Raw genomic sequence first — 27770 nt, forward strand, 5'->3', positions numbered from 1 at the left:
GTTTACCCACACATATGATCACCAATCACAGCTGATTCCTGTTCTGGAGAGGGATATGGGAAGCTATGGCAGGAAGCAGTGAACACACTTACCGCTGGAGTTCTGGGAGTTGCTGTTTGTTTCTTCAAAGTTGTTTTGCGCTTTGCCTTCCACTCTCCTGCTGAAAGCACTTTCTGCTGGGTGGAGAACAAAGCAGGGATGGTGACTGGTCAACACTGGACATCGGACTACACAGAAAGGAGGCACACAACATTCTCTCTGTGCCATGTAACTGCATCCCCTGAATATAGCCAAAAAGTCCAATACCATCTCATTTTGGAGGAAAATGGGCTAGCCACTGAAGAGATAACAGATCGGATGGTTTCTTTTATTGCCTTCTGGCTGAGCTGGACTGCAGGGGCTCTCAAGGAGCCTATGACACCAGTCCTAAGTGAACCAGAAAGGTCATGGCTTTCCTTCCTGCAGAAAAAACCCCATCATTATCTAATCCTTCCTGAGGACAACATGCAGCCCTCACAGCTCCTGGCACAAGCGTCCAGGCCTGCAGATGGAACTCTGGTCCTCACCATGACATTGTCACCTCCTGAATCCCCATGCCAGCTCTCCCCATGCTTCCCAGTCATAGGCATTCCCATGCTAAGCATCCCAAAATGTTCAAGCTGAGAGGACCCATGGGCTGTTCCAGAGTCCGGAAAAGCTTCTGTGGATCCTCTGCGCTGCTGTGCCTCCCAACAGTAACATCATCCCCTGCTAAGGCTGTGCAGGCCCTGTTGTGGCACCCTGCTGACACACAGGGCCGGGCTGCTCTCAGTAACTGCAGTGGAAGGGGTGCAGTGTCCTAAAATGTCGCTGCATGGTGACATTTGGGGTTAGAGGTGCCAGCCATTCCTCTCAGCCCAGTGTGCCTCAGCACAAGTTCAACAATACAAGTAGTGTGCAGTGTTGCCTCACTTCAACTGTGTTCGCAATATCTGGGAAAGCGTATTTACTGTAGTGACTCAAAGGATCAATCAGAAATCAGCAACATGAAAGGTGAATTTGCCAAACTAACGTGTGTGGTCTATGCTGCACAGACTCTTCTCATCTGTCACCCAGTGGGTTCACCTGAATGTGGCTGAGCAAGGCTCTGCTGGGCAAACCGCACAGGGAGGGCATGTGGGAAAAGAAATAATTAATTCAAGACTGATGGGGACTGCTGCAAATTGATTTTGGTTAGTTGTATTATTTGGTATTGCTGCAGACAGCTGGAGCAGTCAGCCCTGTGGTGCTGTCCCTCACACTGAGACCCCAAGTACCTCTGGGCTTCAGCAGGGCTCCCACACAGGGCCCTTCTGTCTGATGTAGCTACAAAAGATCTGAAAATGCAGCTTCCAGCCCATGAATTTTGGCTCCTGAATCGTTAATGGACCTTCCAGTGCTGAGCAGGCTCCTCAGACTCTCTATCTACCACACTCCTGATTCTTTCTAAAGTGCAGAATAGGACAACTTGGTAATCAAATCAATTAAACAGAGTCACATTAAACAGGGCTAAGAAGGAACCAGAGACATTACCTAGTCTGTCCCCTTTGAGAGATAAACAACAGAAAGGAGAGGCCATATGTAACCAGCAAACCAGATGGCACAATGGGAGCACGAAATCATGACAAGATGGGACTTGGCCAACCTACCCCTGAAGAGACCTAGGTTCAAATCCTGGCTTACGTCACAAGTGAAATTGAGGTGGAGGTTTCCAAAATTGTTTGTAAAAAATTTGCATGGTGATTTTGTCCTCATCCCCAACCCTTTTTATTCTGCCATGTCTGGCTGTAAGAAAAAAAACTGGTTTAATGCATCTCCCTGGACTTAGTGTATCTCCCCTGCACAGGAGAGGGCAGCAGACACAAGTTCTCTCTCTCCTCTCTGTACCTGAATTGTCTGCATATGAAGCAAAGCGCTCTGTAAAGGCAGAGTGCCAAGCCACCAAGGGGCTGCAAATCCCAACAGTGGAGTGGTAGTCTGCCATCCCTGGTACTGCCCAGGCCCACATGGAGTGCCTCTAACTGCTGCAGCTGGAAGGCATCCCTTCTGGAGACTGTCTTCCTGATAGGTGTAATGGTCAATGCATTTGTACCAGAAATCCAGTATGCTGCTCAGACTGTATGTGTACAAGAAGCTGCCTTGAAAGACATCATGGAAAACACACCACCAGACAGACATGGTCGGACCCCCAGGCAGGTATTCGTTTCTTGAAGATCAACCTACCAGACTCAACCATCATGAGATTCCTTCCCACATACAGGAAGAGAACAGCTCTAAGTTTTTACCCCATGTACTGATATACTTTTTGGTTAGAGAAGTGGGGGAAAAAGATGTCCGCTTACATAAATCATCTCCTAGTTATTACTTAGATAAATCTGGACCCAGGGTAACTCCCAGTTAGGCTCTTTCTGCTTCTGAAAGAGACACAAGACTGGAAGAATTCATCACAAGTTTACATAAAAATGAAAGCCGTTCTTCAGCTTGACCACCTAAATTGGTTGAACTGGACAGACCTCAAACCAGGACTCAAATCAAATACATTCTTAAGAGGTACGGTAACAATAAGGAATTTCGGGACCCAGATGCTGTCAGACAGGTTGCTCACTACAACATCTGGCAGCTGTGGATGTGTATGTCATCGAACAAAAGCTACCCTGTTCAGCATCTTGTGGCCTCTCCTATCTCTGCCTCCCTGCATCTGTCCATGCCAAACGTTTCAGGGGTGCTTAAGGAGCTAATTAACCAGCCCTTCTTCTGCACTAGGACAGAATGTGCATCAATGGATCCCACAGATGTACCTGAGCTCTTCCATGCTGTCTGGACACATGAATGCTGTCTCGTATCCTATGTATTTTATCTTTACATTTGATCTTGTTTGGAAGGATGGAACAGGGACTACAGCAGGATCTACCTTGAGTTTCCTGACACTTCTGCAATGGTTCCATCCAATTATTTCTTCTGCTGGTGCCCAGCTTATCTCCCAGTGGTTCCTGTGGGGAGCGGAGCACTGAGAAAACACCTGTACTCCATCCCACTTGCTAAGGCACAGGCCTAACCCTGCAAATATCAGCTTGAGAGAAATGAAAACTAAAAGCCAAATAAAGCTGAAAAAAAAAAACCAAACAACCCAACCCAAATCCCCATTCCCGACCTGCTAATAAAGCCAATCCTTGTCAGAAAGCTCTCCTCTGTTTGTGACACCAGGATTTGAAACAGGGTTCTTTGTACCTTGTGGTTAGCGTGATGCTTTAAAAAACAAACACTTGCCACTGGGTTGTAAAGACCTATGGCTGATCTAAATTTTTACTTATATTGTGCTAAAGGATCTAAACCCCTCAGCTGCTGCTTGGAGTAACTTTTCAGGGACAGCCATGGATGGAGCAGACTGAGCCCAGGAAGGGTCAAAAGCCAACCCAGGGCAGGGCTGGACACTAAGCAGTTAAGAGAGTTGATGGTAGAAAGGCAATTGGTACCTGTGATGGCCTTGCTTCCTGGGGATCCAGAATTTGGAGCGCGGAACATCTGGGATTGGGATGTCGGTGGGACACCGGAAGGGGTGCGGTGCAGGAGGGTGGAACATCGGTTTATTGAAGTCGGTGTTTTTTTGCTGGATTGGCTCCCCTGTGTCTTCACTGCCACGAAGAGTGGAGATCGAGAGAACTCTGGATATGAACACTCAGAACTAGTGCGTGGACAGTCAGTCAGCTCCCAGCTCGTGTGCCTTCTGGGAGGGTTCTTTCTAACAGCCATGCTCACGAATCCCTTGCATGGGGACCTGCAGCATCTGTGGATCCACTGATCCCATGTAACAAAATTGTTTTCCCCACTCACCCGAGGGGACAATTCTTGAAGCTCAGTTAGTTCCCTTCCACACCTTTAACTGCTGCATGACCAACCCATTCTTCCTCCAGTAGGAATCACCCCATCCACCTCGGAGCCCTATTTGACTGCATGGCCAGGCCAGGTGTACCTGCACCTTTGCGCTCCATTTCTTTGTCAGGAAGAGACTGAACCTCAAGTGCAGGTTTCTCATGTGCCAGTCAGAGCTCTGCATGGGGAGAAGCTTACACCTTTGTTCCCTGAGCCTTAGATATATCCTAGAGATCCACAGCTACACTCCTTGTCTGGCTCAGATAATATAAAGGAATAAATTACAAGGCAGAGTTCTCATCCTGCAAGTCAGAAAAGGTCTTTTGGTCCCCATCTCCACACAAAATGTTGGTGGCATACGGAGAAATCCCAAGTATTACTGGGATATGCTCTCTGAATTTATGTGACTTACATTTTAGTCTCTGCAATGCACAGTGAGGATCACCAGGAATTTTCAATGCCAGAAGTCACACCAAAAACCTTTGGGAGGACAGCCCTTTGTCTAGGCTCCATGGGTTAAAAAAAATACAAAAATGGAGAAAGAACCTAACAACAGCCTTCATTCCTCAGGGATTTCTTCCACTGAAATCTGAATATGGCTCCTGAAGCCAAGTGCCACTGCAACCATCTGCCAAGAATCACTAAGGAACAGGGTTCATATCACCCACAGCCAAAGCTTGTTAGCAGCAATTTCTATACTTGAGTGGTAATTTGGGATGCCTACAGCTGGAATGGATAACACCAGCACCTGCTAATCCTGTACTGTAACTCAGGAACACTTCAACAAATTGAGCAGCTCTAAGCCATGCACCACCATAGCAGCACAACAGCCTGGGTAAGAGAGAAGTCACAGCCTGGGACTGCACACATTTCCAAAATCACATGAGACATTATAAATCTCAGCTGATCCTACCAGCATGGCAGAGTGATGATGTCTATATTCAAAGCAACTTGCAAACAGACACTTGAAGGAAACATTTTGTTTGCTTCATTTTACGTTACAGAGCTCCAGGACAACATTCCCTGTATGTGTTTTAGCATACTTCAGCAGGAGAGTCTGCACTAGGTTTTCTCATAGTTTGGGTCAAGATACTCCTTCTCTGCTTGTTCTCTTGCCAGCTGAACAGGCAGAACGCTTGCTTTTGCTTCCCGGACTTCATTTCTTCTCCATTTACTGTCAAACTGCCAGCAAGTATATAGTCAGGTATGGAAACTTCCTGCTTATGTGTCATCTAGTTTCTAGCAAGGCCCAGCCTCACAAACTGTTGGTTTATCTCCCAATTTATACCAACTGAGAGAAGAAGCAACCAGCCAAGTATCCAGCATCAGGAACAAACAGTCCTCACAAATCCTCTGCAGTCCAGATACTGCTTCCTTTGCAAGATCTGAAGGAAGAAGTCTGAATAACACGAAAGCCTCCAAAATGAATTCCTTCTCCTCCCATCTTAATCACATAGGATGTGGTGGCTTGTATCAGGAATGAACAGACTGACTGTCTGGTAGCAAATCCGCGATGCAGCAGGAGACCTGGCGTTAGTCCTTTCACTCTCCAGCTGTATGTTTCAAATTCAGGCCCCAGAGAGAAGGCTACTCCATGTGACACATGGCAGAGACAGAGTTTGAATCAGCGAGGCAAGATGGAGAAACGAATATTAGTACTAGCAGTCTGGAGGATGCTAATAACTCACTGGAAAAATGTTTTACTTTAGCTCACCAGATCACAAATGATGAGAGGAGATGATCACTTAACTCCTCTGTTGCATTTGTGCTAAGAAGTCTTTGTTGTGGAACTCACTGCCTCAGGCTGATGAGAAAGCCAAGTTCAAGATATTTCCACAAATGAAAACACTGAATTGCTGAATGGTTACAAAAACCTCCTGCCTCAAAATCTGCAGCAAGACTGGAGACAGCATCGTGGAGATCCCCTAATCGCTGCTATACAACATCCTCAGCTTTCTCAGAAAGCATCTGAGACGCTTTCCCAGTTGAAGGTGACACAATGAAGAAAGGAAGGGCACCAGAGGACATTCAGGTGTTTGTGAATCTCCACCGTGTCAAACTTAGTGAAGAACTGGTTCTTTGTCCCTTTTTTTAATCAGTGACCTTGAGTAACACCCCAAACTTCATTAGGAGTTTTTAAGTGATCCGGCAGTTAGTAGAAAAAAGAAGCAACATAGAGGTTAAGTCTCACTGGATGATCTCCAGTCACTTGGTAAACTGAGTGCACTGTGATACAGATTAGAATTAAAGGATAGAGGAATTCTCCCCGGCAGCAGAAGAAAAGAGTGTGGTGGTTGCAGTGCATATTCATGATGATTGCAGAGGAGCTCCCAGGGAAATGCTGTGGCTAAAATCACTAAGGAACCCTTTGGGTATACCAACAGGGCACTCATAAAAAGGATCAGGAAGATAATGTTAACTTTTGTTCCTTCCCTGGACCCCACACTGGTGTGTGTCATTCACAAAAGTTGTTAACAGACTGGAGAACATTCATAAAGAAAGGACAAGAATAACAAACCTTCCACAGGAAATCTCAAGGCACTCACTTGGCTTAGCTGGTCACCATGAAGTGACCTGATGGCAGGCTACACAAAACTCTAGCAATTACACAAGTGTGGTAGCTTGGCTCTCCTTCACCTATCAGACAAAGCTATCAACAGATCTAGTGTCTGAAAGCTACAGCTGGAAAATAAGTCTTCAAAATAATTACCTTAACAGGTTGGTTTATTTTCTTGTCCCTTGTTAACAGGAAGACTTCATTCTCTCTAAAATGGGTTCTTGAACAACTAAGTCAAAGCAAGTCACAGCATGCTTTACTCCAGTCAGTTCAGAGATCAGTGGTCTCTCCTGGCTTTGCTAAGAACTTCAAGCTCTAAGAATAGCAAGCTGCTACAGTAAAGGAGAGTCTAGCAGACGTTTCAACGCATCTCTCTGGAAGATACACAAATCCACACAGCCACAATGCACCACCATAACAGGTTACCAGATTCTCTGAGCAGCTTACCATACTGCAGGTAGAAGTTTACACTAACAATTTCTGTATCATATTTCTTCAGAAAGATCTTGCCAGGATGGATAGGAAATATGGCTAAAAATGTCATTCAGATGGTATTATACCACTGCCACTGGAGAAAAATCTCTCTTTAATGGACATGATGGAAACAGATTCCTCAGCAGTGGCCTCAAATTCCGTACATTAAGTGGAAACCTCTGCTATTGGAAACAGAACTTTCCACTGCACAAACCCAGTGCTCAAATCTATCAGATTCTTCATGTGCTTCTTTACACAAACATTTCTGTTGTATAAGAAATTAAGGCACTTCAGGTTTAGAGAGTGGGAAAAAAAATCAGAACTTCCAGGTTTTACTCAATGAAATGGAGGAAGGAAAGACACACAACTGGAATCTACTTTTTATTTTCTTGGTTGGGCAGGACCTGAGGGGATACTAGACACACTGCCACAAAGAACTGCTTTCCTTAGGAGGAAAAGCCCTGATGGCACCTATCTTCAAGAAACACTGCAAGTGTTCGAACATCTTTTGATGAACCAATTGTACCCAGTGCCCTTCACAATAAGAAAAGTAATTGAGCAGTCAGGCTTGATGGATTTCCATGAGCACCTCAGGCGTCAACATGCAGGGAGGTCTGGCTGTCTCCTCAGAAGCCCAGTATGAGCAGAGGGCTGGCAGGGCAGTGGTCTCATGAGCCAGATTCCATCGCACAGCCTCAGCTGGGCAGGCATAGAGATGGCAGCCAGGTCAGCCAGGAGTCTGGGTCATGAGGAAGGCTGTCGGTGATGAAGCACGTCCATGGTGAAGCTGACAGGTCAATTCACAGGTGGGAGGCAAGATCTGGTCTCACGAGGATCAGCAAGGTCACACACAGCCCAGCAATCCTTAAGGAGGTCCAGGGTGATGTGACACAATTGAGGTAAAGCTAAGAAGTCAGGGTCTGGTCAACAAGATCCACGGTCAGGCATGGGCATGTCTACAACTGAGCTGGAAACTGATATCCTATAGGGTAGCACAGGAAGAGAGACTGACACAGCTGAGCTGGCACAGGGGTTTGGTGTGTGAGCGGAGGCCTCATGTGAGGCTGCTCACAGCCATCAAGACTTATTAGCACACTGAGGACCTGACATCACAACAGATTTTCATCCCAGAAGCAACGGCTGTGGATAGCTGTGCAGACATCAGAGCTCTCACCAGGCGCTTCCATGACTGTGGAGTCGGTTGCCATACCTGCAGTTACCAGGAAATCCTGGACTGAGGAAGCTACAGCCTAACCTCAGAGGCTTTTCCAGACTGTCCACACCCCTAATGCACTAAGTTTGCTCTGCACTGTAAGCACAACATCTGAGAGCATTTGCAGTAGCACAGTTACCTACAAATGTGGAACGACGACCATGCCTACAATGCTACAATTTCTTTTTTAATTTTTTTTTGGAAACAGCACCTGACATCCTTCCTAGACTGAGCAGATCTGTTGGCCAATAAAAACACTCTAAGTATCAATATTCTAAAAGAGCAACAACTCAGCTCTAGCTTTAGGAAAAAGCCCTATCTCCTCACTACCAAAAGGGGACTTCTGAAGGAGACATTTGGCATTAGCAATTCCAGTGACCCCCACAGCAGAGTGCTTTTCCAGACAGCAGATATCGAGCAGCACTGACCAAAAATTATCCTGGAAGGCTCCATAGACTCTGCAGGATAGGAGTCTTTGTTTTAGCCTCTTTTCAATAACTTTTAATTCCATTATCACAAAAAAACAGAAAGACAGGCTCCGGAAGGGAAGTTTGCACTCTAGCAGAGAGACCCAAAAAGCTGGATTGGTGATACTGAAATGCATTCTTTATTCTATAAGGCTAATTTTTCAGCATTTGCCATATAACCATGAGGGTACAGCCAAGGTAAAGACAGAGTCTCAGCTTTACTTCCTGCGACCGCTGGGGGCTCAGAAAAGCCAGCTGTGCACTGCATCAGAAACCGGGTATTCACAGCTAACTCAAAGGACCTTGGTTTTAGGAAGAGCAGTAGCAAGGTGGGAGGACATATGGGCCAGTCTGCCTGGGAGCTAATCTCACCCTCTCCTGTATGCTCATCAGGGTTAGCGGTTTGTCACTGTAACTCATAAATCTTACTGGTCATGGCAACTAAGAGAGGAAAAAAAACGTAAAAAAAAAAAGGGAAAAAGTTTATAAGGAGGATTTAAACCTTATGGTAGTATTATCCTGATCTGTTCTTAAGTGTCCTCTTAGTTAAAGATACTTGCTTTAAGGACTGGACATGTTCTCTCCGTGACTGTTGGTCTAATCTGAAGTAGGGACAGGCTTTTTCTCCTTTGCAAAGGTTACTACACAAACCATGGTCCAAGAATGGCTCCAACCTCAGCACTCAAATCAACGTGCCACCTCCTGCAATACTCACGACAACTGGGAAAGCCAAACCTTCCTGTTTGGCGAATGCTGCCCTAGACAGCAGGGATCCTGACCCTTTATGGCTCAGGTTTTCACTCAGCAGCTCTCTTAACACTTGGTTTTCTGACTTCTCCAAATTACAGTTTCAGACTGTCCTGGCTTACAGCAGCTAAATAACATACATCGAGCTCACAGCACAAGCCCTAAGCCTTATGCTGGGCAGATGATCCCATGACTGCACGCTGCACAGAAAGAAGTATCTGCATGGACCATTTGTATCTGCAGTCAGACTTGCACAGCCTGCTTCAGGCAAATCCTTCTAAAAGAGGAATGGTTGTGTTTTTCTTTTATAGGATAGCCTGGGCTGGAACCAGCAGCTGCAGCCTATTATTACAGATGGCTGGGAGGAGGGAGAGAGATCCTCAGTGATAAATCCCCTTGAAATGGGATGTACTGGGAAGATAATGATCTGTTCTTGTGGAGCAGAGATTCAACATACACTAGTCACAGCACACTGCTCCTTAGCCATACAACAACCATGTTTCTTTGATTATCTGCACATGAGCAGATTAAAGACGTCCAAGCTTTGGTGTCTGTGGGTCCATTTATTCTATGAGATTGAGCTACTGCTCTTCAATTCCAGCAGCTTTTCTGAGCACCTGAAGGCACCCACGTTAAGACTGCTATCTACTCTGGGAAGTGGAATTTGAGGATGCAGGGTTGTTTAGGAATAACCGTTACACGTACAAACATAAGCACTGGGTTAAGTCCCATGAAGATGAGAAGATCAACTGTGTGAGGGCAGTGGCAGAGGTTTTCTATGCCCCACATCTTCTACCATCATCCTGGTCTATCTCCATATTACAAAGACCTACATGGGAGCTGTCAAGAGCCACCAAGCTTTGACCTACCTTCAAAGTAATGGCCTGGTGGATTATGTTCCCAATTTATTTCTATGTAAGTTTAAAACTAAAGCTGCCTTATTAAAATAACTTTAGAGCTCAACTGAAACTCATTTTGGCAAGGAAGGAGTGTGCGCTCCCTCTGCTGGCTGCAGATGAGCAGCTAACAAAATCGACTTAATCTAATGAGCTCAGTTCATCCATCTCCATCATCAGCCAAAAAGCTGGCAGCCTGGCAAACATGGGCCAAAGAGCAACTATGCTGGCTTACAGCACATGAACTGCAACACAGCACAGGGCAATGCTATGAAAAAAGCACAAAGTTCAGGGGCAAAAAACTTCTCTGCGTACTTTCAAGGCATCCCAAACCAGAATGTAGCCAGAGCTTCTCAACTATTTTTACTAGACTTATGCACTGAATTACACTTAATTGCTCATTACAGCCTCCCCTTTGTCTGGGGAGTGCAGATCGTAGTGTCCCTCCAGAGTGCAGATCGTAGTGCCGTGCAGTATGCTGAGAACTGCCTTTTCCCGAGCTCCCTGAAATAAATATTTTATTGCCTGTGATTTAGTAGCAAGCTGCCAAAGTAATTCACATGATTCTGAAAACCAGTTTGAACTTGCTGTCTGCAATAGTTTCTCAGAAGCTCCTAAGAAAGATGCTTCCCCACTAGGATGTATGTTACTTATTACTTAGGGGAGGCTAGAAAAGTTTGTGCATCTCTTTGTAATGTACACTTAGGGTACTGGAGCTTTTAGTTAAGCAACAAAATAAAGTATCAAGCCCCAAGGAACACATGAGGAATGGCACGGGCTTTGGGAAAAGCTCAGTGACATCAGACACCTAACAGTAACAGGGTTCCTGTAGGAGATTCCAGCTCAGCTTTGCAGTGCCCTGGTCAGCACATGATCTGCAGCCTGCCAGCTGTCACCCCACAGGGTCCAGTGGAAGGACCCACAAGAATGATACTCTCTCCTGCAGCCCTCATCTTTATCACCAACCACTGTATATCATACTTTGTAATGAAAGACTTCCAGCAGGATACTCACTAATAGGTGCATGCAGTGCCACGTGCTCTTGGTATGGAGTGTAGTATTTGTACTGCTTGCCACAGAATTCACAGGTATAATTGCCAGTTTCTGTGAAGATGAAATACATTTAAAAAAAAATCAGAAAGAGTGCAGCAACCTCTCACAAAATCACTGACTTCTTGACTCCTAACATAGAAACTAGCCAGGTGACAAAAAGAGGAACACCAGAGCATTTTCCTCTTGCACTGGGAATTTAACTGCCCTATAATTGCCCTAAAATTCTTTTCTGCCCAAAAAGACAGCAGTTAAAGCAAGCGTCCAGTGATGGACCAACTCCAGCAGAACTGAACAAGGTACAAGAGATTGTCTGAAATTTCAGCAGGTAAGTGTGTAAAGCAAAGGAGAGAATCCATTTTTAAAGTCTACACTACAGACGATTTTGTCTTCCATTTACAGATGGTTTGTGATGCATGGACAACAGGGACAGTCAAATCAGGAAATAGAGTTGTCAAGTTCAAGTCTTAATTACAGAATGTTTATATTGGAATTGATTCCTCTTGCAATGAGTTCTTCTGTGCCAATCTGTGTTCTGGGGGTACTTGAAAAAATGGAGTGGTGTAACCACACGCAGATACCTTCTGTTCCTGCCAGTGCTGGGAAGTACAGAATTGACAGTAAGCTGCAAGCTGAAGGAAAACCCAGGGTTCATCAACTGTATCCAAAATGGAAACGAATATAGAGGACAAAATTTGGTCCCTTTTTTGTTTCCCTTGGATGTGTTTGATGAATCCACCACAGAGGCAGCATGCATGCAAACATTGCCCACTCTGCCAATACACCCGAGGACCCTCTTTAATTGCTACCACTTTGCTTTTCTTTTAAACTTCCTCCCTCCTCTCTTAGCAGAGCTCTTGAACACAAAACATTACAAAGCTGCACTTCTCAGGGCCAGGGCTGGTGATGGCTAGCGTTCACTTGAGCCATAAGGTATCTTTCACCACCCCTGAGGTCCCAACATCTTTGCTAATGCCAGATTTGAAACCCTTGTGTTTCCTCTTTCAGGTGTGAAGCTCTAAAATAACTCATACTTGGACCAATCTTCTGGAACGGTTCTGGCTCCTCCTCCTTCACTTCTTCTGCTGCTATGACGGCCTGGTCATAGGGGTCTGCAAGAGAACAGAACCAGAAAGAGAGCTGACAACACCCTCAGGTTTTCCTTCTACAGCTGCACAGGCACTGAATGCTCCTGCATCTGTAATGATATTTTGATCTGTAACAAGATTTCAAAACATGAATTACAAACCCAATGATCCCTCTGTCTGACTTGTCCCTCTTCCACCTCAGGTGCCCTAGGCAGATAATAAACCCCTTCCAGCCCAGTAACCTGCCTTACACATAAATAATGTGTTGGATTTTGCTTGAAGAAACACTGAACAAACAGAGGCTGATTTACTTTTTCTGATTTTCTTCCAGTGCATCTCCCACCTAATGATGTTTTAATGTCTGAAAGTGGGCACAGTAATGCAGAATGCCAGCAAGTCAGTTACCAGACACTGACCAGTGACTTTCTAACATCTCACAGCACAGCTCAAAGCAAATCAGAACCCAACCCACTTTATAAAATAACTTAACTTATGCCTTGAACGAGTCACTAAATCACCTGAGATATGGAATAGCTGTTTCTTTGATTTTTCAGAAGCCTGATCAATTGTATTTATAACAAAAGCCTGGGATCTACTAGGGCTGGGCATTAACCTATGGGGTGTACACGCCAGGGAGGAACAGAGGATGCTTCTCTCCCAGTGCAACAGTGACAAAACTCCTTGGACTCTTACAAGTGTAGAATCAGACCTGCTGTGCCTGAACTACTGAATGCTTGAAAAGGTTTGTGAAATAAAGCACACGAAGGATCTCAGCTTACCTGCCCGGTTTTCTGGGGCCCCTTCCACACTAAAAACTAACACAGAATAGAAAAAGGAGGGGAAGAAACAAAAGAGAAATTAAATCCTCTTAAATGGCCGTGTTTTCCTCCTGTACTTCACACACCGCTTCAGCATGTTTCAGCCCCACAGAACACACCAGGCTCTGAGCCCCAGTCCCTCCTCTTCCCATCAGCATCCACACAGGAACTATTTGAGCATGCCCAGCCCTAAAATACAAAGATTCTCATGGCCTTTGTTCTAACATGGACACAGCTGAAGTTCAGTGGGAACAGATGGGAAGTTCGGATGCACTCCAGCTTCACACTTCTGTTTGCTGACACACATCTGGTCCCTTGGTGAAGCCGTGATGGACACTGGCTTTGCAAGAAACTAGTGGAAACTATGTCCAAAGCCCTCTCATAAGCCTAGCAAGAGCTTCCTGAGCCACAGCCATGCAGGTACTTCTGACAGGAGCAGACACGTCTGTCTCACAGCAATTTTTAGCCCCACACATTTAATTCTGGTAAGTACGTGCTAGTGGTACTGCAAGAGAGCACGTGCTGCTCTTTGAGGACATTTAGTCAGGAAACCTTTTTGGATAACACTTACTGTAAAAAAACACTTGTTTTTTTTGAGATGTTCCAGCTAAATGAAACTTCCTGCCAAGCCTCCCTCCCTCCCCTGCCAGGTGAGGAGCAGCACCAGCAGGCTGCCAGCATGTGCAATGAGGGTTTGCAGTAGCTGTGGGCTCCACATGGAGGGGCTTTAAATGCCCTGCAAGCACAGGCAGGCAAATGAAAGACAGTATGTTGCTGTTTCTATTCTGTCCCATATAGGAAAACGAAACGAAGTGCTCCTGGAGGAGGGTATCTGCTGCTGCTGGAGTGTCACTGTCTCGACCACATCTAAATTTGCATAGGAAGAGCTGGGCTGAACAGCATCAGATCACTACCATAGTGATTAACAAGAATGAAACAATATTTCTCAACTCTGAAACACTGCTTGTCACAAAGGAGTACGTTAGGAACAAACCTGTGAAGTAAGAAACCAAAAGACAACCAACTCCTGTCTAGCCAGCAGCCAAACTGACCATTTACCTTGGGGCACTCAGCAATAAGATACCCGTCTTAATCATAAACAGGAATACAGATGGGGGACTGCAAGGACCACAGGTCCCAGCAGAGGGTGTTGTTTTGATGCACGCAGAGAATGAAGCCCAGCAGCCTTCTCCCTGCAGAGCCCGGGGACTGTGACAAAGGCAAGCAAGGGATGCTGCAACACATCCACACGTCAGGGCTGCGAGGTCCTACAGGACCACATCTGGCCTTCATCAGAGTCACATGGCACTGACTTCTCATTCTAGCTTGGGTACCTAAGCATTAAAACAGTACTCACCATCCACGGCGTGCAGGTCTCTGTGCTCTTGGAAGCAGCTGTAATACTTATATTTTTTCCCACAAATGTCACACGTGTACCTAAAGTTGTCTGCAGGAAGAAAAAAAAAGACACTTTAGAAACCTTCAAGTAAAAAGCAAGTGCTTCAGACAACACTGCTCAGTCACACTCCCCAAGCAGTTACGTCCACCCCACATGCCCTGTGGAATTTCTTAGGCACGCAGACAGCCGCTGCTTCACACTGACCCCGGTGAGCACCACACTTACATTCTGCATTTCTATTTCACAGTCAGGCAGCTCTGCTCTCCTGTGAAGCCCCATAGGACCTCACAGCAGGCCCTGCTGAAATCTCCTGGCTCACAGTACAGACAGGATGGGATGAGCTGGCGGAACTGAACTCAAAGCCTAGATACATGCTGTTAGAAGCTGAAGTCAGAACATGCCACCTAAAGGCAGGGACTGGCTGTGTGTGTGCTCCCACCATGCCTGGTTCTCACTGCTGCTGCCAACCACTTACTATCTGCACCCAGGGTCCTGCGTGGGCATGCTGGAACAAACACTTTGTTCACCCCAGCAACAACAGCTACCTTCCCCTTCATCACAGTTATCCCCACTGCTATTTGCTGTCTGCTCCCTCACACCAGCCCCTTCCCACATTCCCCCCCTGCTGCAGCCCTGTGCTGCCCCGTGTCCCTGTGTGCACTCACACAGGTGGGCTGGCTCCATCCCTGCACAAACCCTGTCCTGTCACAGATCAGAGTAAGACCTGAAAACATCTCCAAAAGGGGAGTTTTGTTCTCCTTGCTGCTACCGCTCTGAGGAGCAATGCAGCAAGGTTTGCAGCAGGCTGTGGTACCTCTGAGTTGGGACAATGACCTGCAGGACCCCTGGAAACACCGGGGAGATGCTGCTGGCACAGCTCCAATTCCACAGGAAACAGAATGCTGAGCCGAGCTATACTAACCCTAACGCATGCTCAGCTCTCTGTCAGATCCCCTAGGCCTGGCCACATCAGGCCGGGGAGGGGAAGCCAGACACACAAAGATCTCAGGTTGCTTATGGATCTGTTCTCCTCTGACTGGGATGGTGAAAGTCTCTGTCCAGATACTGTGCCTATCTAAGAAGAAAATCGGAGCAGAGGTGCCATACCCCTGAGAACATCTTTGCTGGTCAGACTGGTGAGGTTCTTCCACCTCCTGCTATCAGCTACACGCCCTCACCCCCAGGCAGCCACTCTGTGCCATCTGCAGCGCTGTCTCCACAGTGGCCACAGCAGCTGACAGCCCATGTGCTGCTGACCTGTTGCAAGCAGAGCAGAACGCATCAGTTTGGGCAGCTACAAAGCATGCTAAAACTAAAGGGCTGCACCTGATGGCAGGAGGGAGCCAGGGCTGTGCACATTCATTGCTGCAGATCCGCAGCTCCACTGGCTGCACCCGTGTACATCAGAGAACCAAAGCGATGTTTGCTCCTATCTCCTCCATGCTGCATTCAAATGCTCTAGAGTATGCACATTAAGTCATCTTTTATTTTGTGTGTCCATCATTTTATCTACATCAGAGATATATATTTAAAGCTCACATGCATCGATACAATCCAACCATGGACTTGGTTTTGCAGTCCAGCTTAGGGTTGCAGCACTGCATGAAGTTGCACTTCCCACTCTTTAGTCCGCTTGGCAGAATGGAAGTAGAGCTACAGTGATGTATGGGAGAACACCACCAAATATGCCAGGTGTTCAACAGCCGGGCACTGGAACTTTGCTTCTGCTACCAGAAGATATTTTTATCTTAATTAGAGCAGAGCAATGCAAGCCAGACAGAAAGGATTTTTTAAAGTCCAGGATGAAAAGTGAGACAGAGCACAGATGCACAGAGCAAGACACAAAGGATCCACTGCTGCAGGAGGATGGAGAGAAGCGAAACAACAGCATCCAAGTGACAGAAGTACTGGGAGTCACTGCAAAGACACATCTAATTACAGCTCATCAGTAATCTCACACAATCTTCTTCTGTGGTCATACAATGTGCAGAGGGTCTTAATCTACCCAGGGCCCTACGTGACAACAGAGGGAATCTAATGATTCCTAGTGAGTACCTGTGTACCCACTGTGAAAAAATACAGACAATTATTAGCAGCGAAAATTCATAACAAGTCCTCAGTAATCAGTCCCACATCACTGGGCTTCCCAAAGACAAGAAGCCAACCTCCTTCTTGAAGAGTAATGAGCCATGCAGCAGATAACTGAACGCTAATTCTTCAGAGGAGTACCTAACGCTGAGCACTTTGAATATCTCTGTTTGGAGGAAGAAAACTACTACAGCCTTAGCTTGGAAGCAAGGTGCTCAGTAATAACACTCAATGGAAGAAAATGAAAGGAAAAGCTGGGCACACCACGGCAATGGGGTAACAGCTCACAGGTCCAACAGGCAAAGCAAAGGACGGCTCCTGTAACTCAGGAGACTGTGGGGATGGCACTGTCAGGGCTGGTTCTGACTGGGTGACCACTTCGTTCCCTGGGCAGCGCAGGGCAATGAAAGCACACACTAGGTGCAGACCAGAACAGGGTTTGGTTTGCTCTGTTAGGGGACTGCTTTCCCTAAGGAAGAACAACCTTCATTACGACAAGTGAGAATTTGTTCCAGCTGGTATTGGTACTGAGCTGCTCCTCTCTGTGTCACGGAGATAACGCTCAGCGAGCAGTGCCAAGTCGCAGATACGAGGAGCTCTGCAGAGAACACAGCAGCAGGCTGCTCGTGTGGAGTGAAGCTTTCCCCTCTCTGAGCAGCAGTTACTCTTGTAGGGCTGCTCCGCAGTTCCAGGCTGTAGCCAATAAAGCTGTCATTGCTGGCAGCCCAAAGACACCTCCTGTGCTCCTCCGAGGCACAACAGCTTCCTCAGCAAGGAGCTCAGTGAGCATAACAAGCCTGCATATGCTGCTGGACACCTTCTAACTCATACCACATAACCTGCACCAGGCAGAGTAGGATCCAACCTGGGTACCACACCTGCTATATGCAGCAGCACAGCTGTCAGTGGGAAGAGCTACATGAGACTCTTGCAGGTTCACTGCCTTTACTTATGGCTGATTTTGTTAATTACTTTTTAGGTGACAGTCCAGCATCCCTGCTGCAAGCTGAGCAAGCAGCACATTACACTGCTACAAACCTAGTTTCAAAACGTTTAAAGGGCATCCAGTTTAAAAAAAAACCCACACAAAAACCCACAACAAACTCCAGCAAATACAATTCCTTCTCCGTGCTCCTGAGTCTTTCAGAAGGGAGCAGGATTCAGGAGGAGCTGCAGCACGACAGCCCTATACCCGCAGTCAGCCCACAGCTGGTGCCATGGAATGCACGCACTGAAGGACAGCATCACCTCTACAAAAGGAGCCATGTCACAAAGCAGCTCCGCAGATGTGAAGGGCTGGCATACCAACATGGCAAACAGGCGTTGCAAGCACCCCAACTCGGGGATCAGAAGGCATTTTCAACCACGCTGCTTGCAGTACAAGCCAGGGAACGCACTGCTCTCTGCCTGCCTGCAGGGCTGCTGCCGGCAGTGCTGTCGTGCAGTCTGTGCTCAGCAGTGACTTGTGGCTCCTGAAACACCGCCCCAGGGAGCAGCAGCCAGGTCATCTTTCTTCCCAGACACAGCGTTGAACAGTTTGAGATCTTTCAGCTGTTTTGCTTCAGATATCCAGCAGAGAAGAAAACACATATTTCATTTTGGCAGGAAAGAGGGTGGGCAGAGAGCACGTGCCCAGCGGTGGCAGGCAAAAGAGACTTCGTTCCTCAGGGCACTTGGCCCAGGACCTCCGGATTCTGCTGCTGTAGAAACCCAGAAGGGAACAATAGCAATCAGACTTGTTGAAAGGTCAGGACTTCTGTATCGCAAGCTAAAAATACTGATCAATTAAACCGCCCTCATCAGCGCAGGAACCCGAGACCACACAAAGCGCACAACTCAAATTTCCGCTGTGCTGAGCTCTGCACAGCATCACAGAAACCCAAACTGGAAACAGCTACATGCATCATCCAAATGACAGCCCTGCAAGGATGAGATCACACTGCCCGCTGAGTGCTCAGAACGGGGTGTCGGCACAACAGGCTGTGGGACTGCCAAAGGGTTTCCCCATGGTGAGCAGTAAGCTTTGTCTGCCCCAGAATCACATTCACCTTTCGCATGGAAGAAGCCACAGGAGCTCTCGCAGCAACCAGGCACTCTGCGGATACTCCTCAAACTTAAGTGATTCCACCCTTAGAGAGCACAGCACAGCTGTGTGTTTGGGACAGTCTCCAAATGTGGAAATGCAAAACGGGTGAACAGAAGTTGCAACAGCCTGCTGAACTGCTGCTGCAATCCAGCAGCACTCCCAGCTCCCGGTGTGCAAAAAAACCAGCAAAGTATGTAAGGAGAAGAGGGCAGTCTGCACAGTACCCCAGCATTACCTGCCCTGCTCCATGATCACATGGTACCTTCCCACCAGGAGGTTTGGGAACGGTGAAGGAAGCACTAATCCCCAGGAATCCCTCACTCCTGGCTCACCCCAGGAACCAAGGTTGCCCAAGCAGTTCATAAAGCCCAGCAACATCCCTGCCAGGGGAGGTTGCTTTATTTCTGACAGCTAAGCCTGCTGCAATAGGTTGAGCTGTCATCCCTACGAGGCCGTGACGCCGCTTTCGGAGTGAGGTCTCTATGACAACCAAGTGACAGCACTGCCCTCCAGCCAAGGCCAGCGGGTTGTGAACAGTCTGTGAGACACTCTGCTGCTTGGTTTCACGTTCCTGGAAAGCCGCGGGCAGACGCTGCAGTGCTGACGTGTCCCGCTGGTGGTGAATGCAGCGCGCCGGTGAGTGAGGAGCACCTGAACATCATCTTTCCTGGGATGTCTGCTGCACTGAAAGGAACAACCACCAACTCCAGCGCTCTCCACTGAGATCCAAAGCCACCGTGACTAAGCCAGCTGATGCAAAGAAAGCAACAGGAAAGACAGGCGTTTTCTGAGGTATGTTCTCCATGTCCATCACTGGAAAACGCCTTTCTGAGCAGTGTCCAACACGTGGATGACCTGAGCAGTATCCCTAGAAGAATACTCACTGTACAGCTACTGCCTCCTTACAACAGCCAGAGAAAAGCCATCAGGGATCCTCGCTTGTTTCTGTGGCACAAAGACAGCTCAGAGAGAGACTTCTACTGTCTTTCAGAAGCCAGACGAGCACCTGGAGAGACGAGGCCACATTTATCGCTTCCTCAGCTTTCAGGACATTTCCCAGGCAGACCCAAGGCAGTTCCTCTGACGTTGCCCTTTGGCATCTTTAGGAGCTCTCTTCTAGACACCAGACTGGCAGTGGGGAGAGAGCATGTGCGCTCACTGCCTGCAGCCCTCCCTCCACTCCTCACTCCAGCACTGCAGTCGGGAGCTTTACACCTGGCATTTTACAGCCAAGGAGAGAATTGCCAGTAAAAACCAGTGGCAAGCTGTTGCAGAGCTCAACTCAAAGGTGTCTAATGGCAAAAATTCCTTGCAAAGGGAGTAGCAGTAAGCCCAAAGTCAGCAGCAACCCCGCAAGAGGATTAAAGTATCCCAAGTTATATTAGTAAGGATTAAATAATCATAAAATCCAGAAACTTGGAAAGGAGAGAATTCCTCACACACAAAGGCTCCTACGGCTGCAGCTCCTAAGTTGGGGGTTAGGACAAAACTCCCTGTGGGCTATTCCGAGATCACTCATTTCAGGATCACTTCCTTCCTTCCCGCCAACGTTTGGCCTTTGTCACAGCAGACATTCAGGCACACAGCAGCCTGGCCTAGCGTGGCGCTTCCCATGCCTCCCAGCAGGGCTCCTAAGTGACAAGCCAAGAAGAAGGCAGTCACACAGCCGCAGACAGCCAGGCCATCCCCAACCAAGGAATGTGGCTGAGCTGCGGGCTCAGCAGCTACAGGGCTGATTTCACCTTACAGTGCTTTACAGGCTGCTTTCAAGTCGGTGGGCAGTGAACTCTCTGAATTCCATGATGTTTTATCCAACCCATGCACCACCTGAGTGGTCAGCACGATGGATATTTCAATCCCATGTGTCCAGGGCTGGATGCAATCCTCCCAGGTGTGGGAACCCAACGCCAGATGAACAGGAAATTCTGTACAGCGCAGAACATCCCAAATCCACTGCTGACAGCCAGGCAGCCCCTTCTGCATCACAGGATGGCCACACGGGGTGGTGTTTTCCTTCACCTTCTGGGAGTACAGAGCTCCGTGTTGTGCTCACTGGATAGAGAGACAGAAAACCCTTCCCAGGAGCTGCCTGGCTGCTGCACGTCACTGCGTTTCCTTCTACACTTAAAAGTACATTGTAGTTGAATCAAAACAGATGGCAAGTATCAACAATTTAAAGTGAAAATATTATGGCATTTTGCAATTATCCCCCAAATCAGCTTTACGAACAGGATGTTCAGATTCCGTGCCACGAATCAGACATGCCAGACAATATAATTAACGCCAGCAGATCGAGTTTTGTGCTTATTTCATTCTGGTGTCAATTCGGGGCAGTGCCGGATCCTTTCCCATTTAAATTTTAACTCAGTGTAAGCAAAAGAATGTTGGAAAGAGCGCTGATGTTCTCCTACCAGAAACTCGACAAGGAACAGCATCCATTCCACATAACGACAACAGGTACACCCGTACACACCTCACTGTTCATCAATACTACTTTTTTTCCCACTAACATGGATGCTGAATCCCCACTGCAAGTGAAAAATTCAATTCAGCCCATATTATGGAATTATGCACAAGATACAACAGGGGCCATTTTATTTTGAACTCCTTTCAAATCAGGTTTGGCTGAGAATGAACACTGCTCGTCTGCTCCACAACTGCTCCGATTAAATGGTGCAGCATGAAGGGCTGCATGAAGGAAAACAAACCTCATTTTGACTTTTTTCCTACTCATTTGTCTTTGATTAGAAATGTTGTTACTGTGATTTCCAGATGGGGATTCAGTTTCCAAAGTGGAAAGGAAAAGCGATATAGATAGTTAAACGACTGAGCAGTCCTGAAGGAGATCCCAGCACCTTAACCCTCCATAAAGAATAAAATGAAAATAAACTGGGAATGATACAGGAGAGAGGAAAGCCTTCTCTGTACAACTGTCCACAACAATTTGGAGATCTAACCTTTATGCTCAGGTTGAAAGGAGGAGATCTTAAGAATGCAATCCTTGCATTGATCTGCCTTTCCTGGTTATTGAGACCCTTAAAGGTGAGAATCCTGAGCACTGTGGTAAGGCAGGCTGGGTTACACAGCAGGGCAGTCTGCTGCACCTCGTGGCTTACAACTGACTGGGAGAGCGTTTAATACATTTCAAAGACACTTAAAGTAAGAGTTTTATGTGCTATTCTGATATAATGTTGTTGAAATGCTCAGCAGAGAAAGGGGCAGGCTGAAAGAATTCGGGATCATTAATGACACTGATGTCTGTATACCTTTTCTGTTGCTACATTTCAGCCCACGTTGCAGGATGGAAAGCGTATCACTTCCTGATGAAAGGGGAGGGATGTAATTCTATCTTCAGAAAAGCTCTCCTGGCATTTTCAGGACAAACTGATGGATGAATGGAACATGGGATTACTACAGCTCTTACCCTTTCTATTAGAATAAATATATATTCCTTCAAGTTTGTTGCCTAGGAATGGTGAAAGAGATTTGCTGCAAGGTATTAACATCCAGATTTCTGTAAACATGGTCTGTTTGCTCAGAATCTGAGAAAGAGGGAGAAATTCTTTCTTTTTTTTTTATAAGATCACATGAAATCCACAGATATACAGAAAACCTGAAACCTTCTTTCTAAAACCTCTGACTAAAACTACACAGAAAGCAACTGGCCCTTCCCAGAGCTACAAAGCTGCAGACCACAGACTCAGTCCCTTATTACTTTCATAATGTCCTCCTCCTGCACAGGAATTTATCATTCCTGGTCTCAGACCGTTTGAAGATGAACGCATTCATCTACTCGTTAGGCAAATGGGAATCTAAAGAGACTTTACCTACTTAAAATGCAAACGCATTAAAAAATAAAACCCATTTTTATAGCTTTCCCCAAGGAGCAGGAGTATTATTAAATAAGAACACTGGAAAAATTAATCAAAGTTGCAAATGAGTAACTGCTGGCTGTGGCACGTGTACGTGGGTGTGCAGCCACACACTGCATTCACATCAGGCTGTGCAAGGCACGAGGGGGCTTTACCACAACAGTGACACTGCCCACTTTTCGCTCAGTTAATCTCCGAAGAGTTAAAGGAAATCAAAGGCTAAAATACACTTTAAGGAAACATTAAGGTTGCAAATTTGAATACTTAAAACTAATGAAGACATGTAGATGGTCAGGGCTCTTCCTTAACCTGGAATTAACAGCAGCAAACTACTTACAAGTCCTTCCATCACCAGTCAGAACACAGAAATCACCCTATCCTGCACGTGTAAGGGCTGTGGGCAAGGAAACCCTCGTTCTGAACAAGTTAATTTAATGGGGTGAATTCACAACTTTTAAGATGTTTTTGCACATGTGAGGCATTAGCACCACGACTGCAAGGCACATTCCAGCCCACATCCTCACTCCTAACCTTTCACTGCTTTTCTGAACAAATTCCCTTTCAGCCTGAACTTTCTCATGCTTAGTCAGAGCCCAGAGGGAAATCTGTTTTTAAAAGATCAGGCCAATCTTTTGTTTTTTCTTTCATTTACGGGGTTGTGGAATATTTACTATTTAAAAAAGAAATAAATTATTTTTCTTCCTCCAACTAAACCATGCCACACAGCAGAGACGCTCACAGCCACTGTCCTGCACACAAGCGATGAGTCCAAACATTTGGCTAAGACACTGGAAAGAAAGCCACAGGTGAGCTTGCAGGCTGCAGCACCCACAGGCAGGAAGGGGAGCTGGCACTGCTCACAGTCAGTGCTATGTGCTGTGCTCAGCATCCAGCCAGTGCATCAGCACCAGTGGGACACTGCTGGTGACAGCACAGGTACAGCCCATTCTCGAGCAGCTCAATCCCCAGCACCACCAACCTGATGAGAATTCACAGCCAGCTTTCCAGGAGTCCAAGAGCGCCACAAACTAAAAGCTATCTAGCTACACCTCGAGCAGCCGATGTGTGAAGATCTGGCAATCAGAAATGGCTCACATTTGGTACAGCACCTGCCAAGACGTGCAGCGATGCAGGTGCTGCAGCACAAGGCATGTGGGCAGGCAGCTCTGCTGCGCCTCCAGTGTGCTCCCTCAGGGCCCAGTTCTGAGCAAGGGGTGGTGACAGCATTCAGCCAGCAACCCCAAACCCACGGGACACAGCACTGCATCCGTCACCGCATCCATCTGCAGCTGGGGCACCTCTTCTGACAGCCACCTTGGTCCCACTGCATTGCACAGGCACCTGACCTTAACAGCAGCTTTTAACCTTGTGACAACACAGCAGATGCTGTACATCACCTCCTTCCTTGCTTTACCCTCTTGTGTGCCACTCAATGCACATGCAAGGCATGTCGACCAGCATTCCATTCCCAGGCTGCATTGGCAGCACTGGTGGCCCTGGAGCTGAAACACTCCTCAGCATTTCACTATAGCAGGATGATTTCCGTCAGCTCCTTGCTCTGTAGGAAAGAAGAGCGAAGCCCATCCATCTCAGTCTCTCATTAAGGGCCAGTTCTGAGCTGCAGAGATGCTGAAGCCCGGACTGTATCAAAAAAACTTAACAACTCTCCTCATTTCCAGCTGTGCCGCCTTTCCTGCAGGAGAGATCTCTGTTTTCCTCTCTGTAGGATATCAACATCTGAGTAAGCCTTCCATTATAAAAGCTTTATACCCCCAATGCAGTAATGCAGCACTCTTTAACAACAAAAGCAATTCATAATACATCAAAAAGTAGCTCTAAGCTGGGAATTTCGGTCTGAAATATTTGGTAAACAGCATCACCTGCAAGACTGTACAAAAACTCTTTGCAAACAGGAGAAATGGGCTCCAACACAACAGAGAGGCCAACAGGCGCAAGGTAAAAAACCAGTTGTGTTATCTGAGGTCAGAGCTGGCATCCATTGGATCTGGGCCGTGGTTTCTCAGCCTATGGGGCTGCTCACAGGATGTACAAACATGATAGGGAAACTGCTCCCATTTCTGCTAGAATTTAAAGAACAAGTGAAAGAGCTGCCAGGCACACAACGGTCTGGGTTTATAGACAGGATGTGCGCTCTGCTTTTGGGCATCTCCTGTACAGTGGGGTCCATTGAGCTGCACGGGAGTAACCCACAGGCAGCAGAAGCACAAACATCTGCTTTTGAGAAACAGCTCAAAATCCAGCTTTCCAGCACTGCATGTACACAGAAGTTGAGGATGGAGACAGAAAGAACGGGATTTGTCAGAAAACGACCATTAGTGGCCTTCAAATCTGCACTAAGTGTCACAGATTTGCCATAGTGACAAAGTGTGACATTGACAGGAAGGAAAGCAAGGGAACTGTTTCAACAGAACTGTACAAGAGGAGCTTCTTTTCCACGTTACCTTCTGGCACTCCGCAGAGTACGTAGCTGGTAGCAGTGCCTGCATCACGGAGCAGCCTGCATGCCTTAGGAGAAACACCTGCTTTTAAACTACTACACCTTGGGGATCATGGTCCTCAAAAAAGCAGATCAAACCACATCAGCAGCTAGCTTGTCCAGACTCAGCCACAGTGATCAGCACACCACAGATAAAATTCATGCTCTGCAAATCACTTCTTTCTGATTTTTCCCACTTTTCACAGCATCTCTATTAAAAGTTCCAGGAAAGGTACAACTCTTCTCCACCAGTGTCACATCTACCCTCCGCCTGAACACCTCCAGGGACTGTGACTCCACCACTCTCTGGGCAGCCTGCACCAGTGCCCAAACACTCTTTATGAGAAGAAACGTTTCCTAACACCCAATCTGAACCTCCCCTGAGCTCCTCTTCTCCACACTGACCCATCCCAGCTCCCTCAGCTGCTCCCCATCACACTTGTGCTCCAGATCCCTCACAGCTCCATGCCCATCTCTGGACACGCTCCAGGGCCTCCACGTCTGCACTGCAGTGAGGGCCCAGCACTGAGCACAGCACTGAGGTGCGGCCCCACCAGTGCCGTACAGAGGGACGATCCCCTCCTGCTCCTGCTGGCTGCACTGCTGCTGACACAAGCCAGGATGCCGTGGGCCTTCTTGGCCACCTGGGCACACTGCTGGCTCGTGTTCTGCTGGCTGTCAGCTCAAGCCCACAGAGCTGTAGTGTACAGCAGAGGGCTGTAGTGATGTCAGGGGTTGTTGTGATCAAAGTGCAGGACCTGGTACCTGGTCTTGTCATCTCATTGGCCTCAGCCCATTGATCAGCCTGTCCAGATCCCTCTGCTGGACCTTCCTACCCTCAGGCAGATCAACGCTTCACCCCAACATGATGTCAGCTGTACCCTTACTGAGGGTGCACTCAGTTCCCCCGTCCAGGTCATCAATTAATAAGTTAAACAGGGTCAGCCCCAGTATTGATCGCTGAGATCCACCACTGAGACCGGTCACCAGCTGGATGTAACTCCATTCACCACCACTCTCCGGGCCCAGCCATCCAGCCATTTCTTCACCCAGCAAAGAGTACACCTGTCCAAGCCACGGGCTTCAGCTTCTCTAGGAGAATGCTGTGGGAGACACGGTTAAAAGCTTTATTCAAGTCTAGGTAGACCGTATCCACAGCCCTTCCCACACCCACGGGGTGGGTCACCCAGCCACAAAAGGAGATCAGGTTAGTCAGGCAGGACCTGCCTTTCCTGAGCTCATGCTGCCTGGGCCTGATCCCCTGGTTGACCTGCACATGCTGCACGAGCACACTCAAGATGACCTGTGCCATGACCTTCTCTGACACGGAGGTCAAGCTGACAGCCTGCAGTTCCCTGGATCATCCTTCCAACTTTTCTTGCAGCAGGGTGTCACACTGGCAAGTCTCCATTCATCCGGGACTGCTGATAAAGGATGGGAAGTGACTTAGCAATCACTAAGCAGTCACTTAGCAGTCACTGATCCAACAATCGTCACAGCCTAACTCTTGTCCCTAAACTGAGAAAGGTGCACTGAAGGCAACCTGCAAAGCACCTGCTCACACCCGAGGTGAAGCTGCCTGGAGCCACACTGCTGGCACCATCCCTGCAGGGAAGGGTCTGGGGACCCCTGCTTGCCAGTGGTTTTATTTAGCTATCTCTCAGGTTGCCAAGAATTTCCCATGGTATGCGAGCAGCAGGAGGGAGACTGTTTTTACAAAGTTTCTAACTCTCTTAAACATGAATGGAATTTCCATGGAGAATGATGGTGCAGATCTAGCACAAACACCTTCTTCCCGAGGACTTTGAAAAGTCTGGAGCAAATAACACAGACATGAAAACATCTCAGAAATGACTGCCAGACCCTTCCATGGGAACAGCCCGTCAAACTGGTCATCCTTGCCTAGGAAGAAATACCAACAAAGGCCTTCTTTACAAAACCTCTCTCCTCCCTTCTTCCCTGTCAGTCACATTTAGTGGCAGCTCGACAAGTCTCTTTATTAACACATTAGCACTGTGGGTTGTATTGTTTTCTTCTCTCTACATGTGGGAATTCTGGTCTTGGACCTTGAGCCAAGGCTGAAAAGAAGCTCCTGAAGTCACGCAACTGTGTCGCCAAGAGCACACTCCCTACTCAGTACCACAGATCTCTGTCAAGAATGGGTCCAAATAAGAAAAGTGAGTCCCAGAGAACATCTATAGGCTAAAAACCCCAATGGCTGCACATAACCAACAGCTTTCCCTCAAAGGAGTCTTCCAAGTGCCTTCCCAGCTGGAAAGTCTAAAGGCTTCTAAGCACCTTTTCTTTAAGCAGCAATCAAACAACTGGCCTCAGCCATGGCCCTGCTCACTCCATGGCTCCCTCCTTCCCCAGCGGCCAGGCCAGCCCAGCCTGCAGAAGCCTGCTCCTCCTGCAGCCTCCCAGCCCCTTTTGTAACCCTCCGCCATCCAACAGACCAAGCACAGCTCATACTTACACCCAGCACAGCAGGGTGGGGATGGTGCTTCCCAAGAGCAAAGAGCTCTCAGTGCCCCTGGGGTATATCAAGGCAGCACAGCACAGCTGACTGCCACCACAGCTGGGTGGGACCCAACCGTGTGCTGTGCTCTGCAGACTGGAGATGTGTCCCC

The 27770-nt window shown here is 47.5% G+C and overlaps 1 protein-coding gene across 7 annotated transcripts in view; it reads right to left on the bottom strand.

Annotated features, from left to right (window-relative positions):
• ZNF618 (zinc finger protein 618) overlaps positions 1-27770 on the bottom strand; it is a 145294-nt gene that overhangs the window by 22919 nt on the left and 94605 nt on the right. For all 7 annotated transcript variants that reach the window (XM_015279648.4, XM_040649200.2, XM_040649191.2 and 4 more), the window contains 6 exons: positions 14556-14645; positions 13160-13195; positions 12327-12404; positions 11257-11346; positions 3492-3680; positions 93-176 (listed from right to left, as the gene is read on the bottom strand). In XM_015279648.4, the coding sequence (XP_015135134.1) occupies positions 93-176; positions 3492-3680; positions 11257-11346; positions 12327-12404; positions 13160-13195; positions 14556-14645 (567 nt within the window). The remainder of the gene's footprint in view (positions 1-92; positions 177-3491; positions 3681-11256; positions 11347-12326; positions 12405-13159; positions 13196-14555; positions 14646-27770) is intronic.

This window comes from Gallus gallus, chromosome 17, assembly GCF_016699485.2.
Source record: "Gallus gallus isolate bGalGal1 chromosome 17, bGalGal1.mat.broiler.GRCg7b, whole genome shotgun sequence".
NCBI classification, from domain to species: domain Eukaryota; kingdom Metazoa; phylum Chordata; class Aves; order Galliformes; family Phasianidae; genus Gallus; species Gallus gallus.